The sequence below is a fragment of the Lipotes vexillifer genome, unplaced genomic scaffold (genome assembly GCF_000442215.2).
Source record: "Lipotes vexillifer unplaced genomic scaffold, Lipotes_vexillifer_v1.1 scaffold391, whole genome shotgun sequence".
NCBI classification, from domain to species: Eukaryota; Metazoa; Chordata; class Mammalia; order Artiodactyla; family Lipotidae; genus Lipotes; species Lipotes vexillifer.
Genome location: NW_006786248.1, coordinates 1,528,779 through 1,534,296, shown reverse-complemented (window position 1 = coordinate 1,534,296; position 5,518 = coordinate 1,528,779). Strand labels below are relative to the sequence as shown.

Here is a 5,518-nt window from a genome sequence, read left to right as displayed (position 1 = left end):
GGGAAAGAGAGAGAGGGGGAAAAATGAGGACACAATGACAGGGAAATTAAACTGCTACTGCAAAAAGGTAAGATACAAGCAAGAGGAAAAACAAATCCAAGTCTCAGAAGCACAATTTTTAACTGCTGCAAAGTTTTGAGATTCTGAAATGGGACAGAGGTTAAATACATCAAATGGTAACTACATTCTATTTTCCAAAGTCTATTCTCTAAACAAGAGGATATGTAAACATTAGCACCAAAATGTCATCAAATTACTGTAAATAAACTAGACCATTTAACATTAACATATATTACCCTGAGCTACCAAAAACCACTTTAAGTCAAACCAAGTAATTTAAACCAATTCAGTCAACAAGAAGAACAAAAGAATAAGGACTGAAGATTATTACCTTAAAACGATCTATCCTAGGTCTCTTAAACAGAGTTAGCATAACTGTTTTTTACTCAAAACAAAAATTGTTTTTTTATCAGAGAAAGGTGAATATACACTGAACAAATAGAAGCACCTTTTACCTTACAGTGAGCAATAACAGTACATGCCTGAATAAATTTCTAGTCATTCTGCTTATTGTGTTCTGTTTTATTCTAAATATTCTAAATAATTAGAATATTATTTATTCTAAATATTTTACTAATTTTCTAAATAATTTACTAAAGAATATCCTAAAATTAGGATCCAAACTCTCAAAATTATAAAATACCTAAGATCTAACAATAGTTTCCAAGCTTCAATTTAGCCCCTGAAGAGTCTCTTTATTCTTTACTCTCAAGTTCTTGGAAGTAAGGATCTGGTACATATTTTAATTTTACCAAATTGAGGACATATAACCAAAGGAGAAAAAAAACCAAAAAGTACTGACTTAGGTTAACCTAAAGTTCGTCACAATAACAAATCAGAAAAGAGATTTCTATGAGGTCCAGCTTCTCTAGCCTGCAAGCCCTTCTACTGTAACTCTCTAGGAGAGACAAGTATACTAGATTTATTAAAACTCTCACCACGTAAAAAGCACACTTTAAAATGCATATTAAGACTTTTTTCATAGTTTTTTTTAATGTTCATAATAAAATGTTTATTTAAAAACTAGAAACTTTTTAGAAATACTTTCCTCTTTATTAATATAGATAGGTCTGGGGAAAGGGCACAAAATATTTTAGGAAGGAGATTAAATGGAGAAACAGGTCAACTCTTAGGTTCACTATTCTTAGCAGGCAGTATTCCTGCCAACTGTACATTTTCTTCATTTTTTTTTACAGCACGTATTTTACAATGACAGCCTTTTAAAGGCTGTAAAATAACATTCAAAATTACCTTTTACAAGCTGTGGCCATTCGGTGACATCAGGGTGATCACAGCTTTGAGTCACTGATTAAAAACAGGTTGTCACACCAGTCTAGCTGCTAACTTGATCTGAGCGTAGGTTTAATAACTCTAATAAATTAAACAAATCTTTAGTTAGAACACTTTAATATATAAACCCAATTCATTGTTCAAAAATAATCTTCAAAGGTTCAAATTAGGTGCCAATGCAACAACCATCAGAAGAGTAATTATAGAAATGCTTTTAAGGACTATTTTCCAGCATTTTTTTTTTCCTTAAATGATTTCTTCACTTGAGAAAATATAATAATCTCCTGTACTTTTATGAAGTGTTACAGTTTACAAAGCACTTTGGTCAACGGCATCTTAAGTCTAAAGATAATTTGGGCTCTACCTATTCAGAGCAGATACTATAGAAAGAATTGAAAAAAAGAAAAAGAAAAAAGAAAAAACCAAGCAGGCTTAGAGTGATTAATTGACTTGCCCAAGATTTTAGTATTAGCGTTGAAGCCAGGACTAGGATTAAAAACCCACCAGATATACTGCCTGCCTATCCAGAGTTAGTATTCTGTGATTTCATTTAGTTTTGCTATAGAGTCTCATGATTTAAATATATGAACAAAGATTTAAAATATGGATTGACACCCCACCATTACAATAATTTAAATGGGACTAATAGTAGTAGGGTTTTCCAGGTAGTCAAATGCTTAATGGAACAGTTATACACCCACACCCACACAGATACACACACTCACACACACAGTTTATTCCTACTTATTCCATATTTAAATAGGATAATCTAACATTAGCCAAAACTCCTTGGGTATTTCATGAAAACATGTTCTCCACATCAGCCATAAACCCACTAATATTCAATTTCATGAGAGAGAATGGCAAAATATGAAAACATTTCCTCCTCCTTCAACCTAGTATCTTTTGATATTCTGACTTGGCCTTAGCTGAACTTTCCTGATTATCATGGTTCACATTTATCAGGCATCCTAATCACACTGTAGTTTCAGGCAAAGATACACATCCAAAATATCCCAGAATCAAGAGCTCATGTCCTGCAACTAGTTTTTCCCCTGATGATTTCCCTACCAAACTATATATCCAGGCCAAATCTGAAAAGTGAACTGAGGAAAGATGAGAAAATTAGGAAAGAAAAAATAAGATCCTTGATAGTTAACACCTTCCAAGTGACAATAGACAACCACAGAAGGTGGTTTACAGCATGGATCCAGAGCCCTATATAAAATAGCAAGTTATCTGAGAACCCTAAGAGAAGGGATGAAACATCAATGCTTGAGCCCATACCTCTGCAGCCTATGAACTTGGGCTTCAAATTCAGATAAGGGTGAGAGTTTGCCTAAGAATACATTAACTTTAGGGGACTCCAATACAGGCATTCCTTCATTTTATTGTGCTTCACAGATATTGTGTTTTTTACAAACTGAAGGTTTGTAGCAGCCCTGCATCAAGCATGTCTATTGGTGCCATCTTTCCAACTGCATTTGCTCTCTTCACGTCTCTGTGTCACATTTCAGTAATTCCTGCAATATTTCAAACTTTTTCGTCATTATTATATTTGTTATGGTGATCTGTGATCAGTAACTTTTAATGTTACTACAACAACTCGCTGAAGGCTCAGATGATGGTTAGCATATTTTAGCAATAAAGTATTTTGTAATTAAGGTATGTACATTACTTTTTTAGATATAATGCTATGGCACACTTAATAGACTGTAGTGTAGTGTAGACATAATTTTTATATGCACTGGAAAGCCAAAAAATTCACCTGATTAGCTTTATCTGCCTTATTGCGGTGGTCTAGGACTAAACCTGAAATACCTGAGGTATGCCTATGACCGGGATTTTTAATCCCTGGAAGATATAATTCAAATTTCCCAGATTTTCCTATCATAGTTGCATGTTTTCTAATAAAAACCTAGAATATTCCTGAGGTCATATGGGAAAGAGGTAAGGCGCCCCTGAAATGAACAGTGTTTCCTGTGGGGTCCCCATAAGACTAATAGTGTATGTGGATTTAAAAGATGCAAGTCTAACTTTCCAACCTGTAAACATAAAAATGAGAAAGTCAAAATACCTTTTAACTGATTAATTAACTGAGATGAATTAATTCATTAAAGAGCTACATGTACTGTGAAAATTACTGAGGCAAGTCCTCTCTTCTAGACCTCCGTTTTCATGAGGTTCAGTGCTCCACAGAGCAAAGAGGTTCCAGAGTCAGTCTGGATTCAAGTCCCTGTTTGGTCACTTACTAGATGGAAAATCTTGGGCAAGTTACTTAACCTCTCCAAGCCTAAGTATCCTGATATGCAGAACTAAGATAACAGTAGTATCTATTTCAGAGGGCTGTCATGAGGATGAACAAACATATATATTGTTCACAACAGTGCCTGGCACATAGTAAGAGCCCAACAAATGGAAGCTATTATTAACTCATAGCCTAACAGCCAAACTTACCCTCTCAACCTTCTTATGCAATTATTTTACTTCTCATAGCATACTAACCTCTTCTAAAATTCTTCAGAATCCCACTTGGATTCCTCATACAGTCTACCTGGTAGCATAGTGATTTAGCACCTAGCACATCCTTTAAAAATGGCAGACACCCAAATTTGCTGAATACACTTGTCATTCTTCTAACCATGGCATTAAGATATACATGCAATTTTGAATTCCAAAAAATAAAACGGAAACATACCATATTTCGCCAAACTTCTGAGGAGCTGGTGAATTCTAAAATCAGGCTCTTACAGATTTTTAACCTAAAATATAAAACACCTCACTCAATTCTTTTTACACAGACAACTGGATGGACAACTTTCATAGAAAAAATTTTTTCTAAAATTTATTATAAAAGCAAATTCATTTGTAATACTTATGAATAACCAGAAACATATTAAGAGACAAATGCCCCTAATGCTGGAAAGGTGGTTAGGCAGGCCCTGTGGTCTGAGTGCTTTCAGCTGGCAGAACCATGATACCCATTTTCATCCAAAGAACTTACTGCTTGCCGTTTCTTTACTCTCACCTCCCTCCAAAATGGCTGAAAATATATGAAAACTGTTTAACTACATGCCTCTAATTCCTTCAGATACCTACAGCAATTAAGCTTTTAATTAAATTCCCTATGCTGAGGACCTGCTGTATTAGGTACATATATGGGCATCTGCCCAACTACCTCCTGAGTAGCAGCCTTTAGCAGGTCCCTTGACCTGTAAGTCTTAGGTGTCAGGTTTTTGTAATAGAGAAAATATTTTTAAAGTATGTAGGACAGTGCCGCCTGGAGAATAATAGGGCCTCAATGTATGGTAGCAAATATTATTTCTTAAATCAAACATTTCATATATCTATCAGAATTTAACTCTTATCAAAAACCAAATTCTGAAGCTTAAAGCATGCATCCAAATAATCACTGTAAATTCTTAACTCATCTGCATATTATCAGAGCATTCCTCAGTTGAACAGGAACTAAAGTCTTTTAATACATTTCCTCTTATTGCATATGAAGAAACCAAGTCCCCCACCAAATAAGGAAACCCACCCAGCATCCTACAGGTTGATGGCAGAAAATGAATATACTATACTGCATATAAATATATTTTTTTAAATTAACCAAGTGTTAAGAGGACTGAGTCTCAAACTCTGTTCTATAATACAATCACCTAAGGAACCTGTAAAAAATGCAGATACTGGGCTTCCCTGGTAGCGCAGTGGTTGAGAGTCTGCCTGCCAATGCAGGGAACACGGGTTCATGCCCTGGTCTGGGAAGATCCCACATGCCGCGGAGTGGCTGGGCCCGTGAGCCATGGCCGCTGAACCTGCGTGTCCGGAGCCTGTGCTCCACAATAGGAGAGGCCACAACAGTGAGAGGCCCACGTACCGCAAAAAAAAAAAAAAAAAAAAAAAAAAAATGCAGATACTTACTTGATCTCAACCTCCAGAGACTGTGATTCAGTACATAAAATGGGGGTGTGTGAATCTGTATTTTTAACATACATTTCAGGTGATATGCATACTCCAATTTGAGAAACTTTGCCTTAGAAGATTAGGAACACATAATCACAGAATATACCAAATCTACGAAGATACAGGATAAGTAATAGAAACTGTAAGCACCAGAAATGTTACCTGCACTCTTGGCAAATTTAACCATTAGCACTCTTACACC

At 35.4% G+C, this 5,518-nt stretch overlaps 1 protein-coding gene across 1 annotated transcript in view; it reads right to left on the bottom strand.

Moving 5' to 3' along the window:
• UBE3A (ubiquitin protein ligase E3A) overlaps positions 1-4,108 on the bottom strand; it is a 64,363-nt gene extending 60,255 nt beyond the window's left edge. Inside the window, exons 1-2 of the mRNA XM_007458431.1 lie at positions 4,049-4,108; positions 1,312-1,431 (exon numbers count right to left, since the gene is read on the bottom strand). Coding sequence (XP_007458493.1) covers positions 1,312-1,331 — 20 coding nt within the window. The 5' untranslated portion in view covers positions 1,332-1,431; positions 4,049-4,108. The remainder of the gene's footprint in view (positions 1-1,311; positions 1,432-4,048) is intronic.
• Between the last annotated feature and the right edge of the window lie 1,410 nt (positions 4,109-5,518).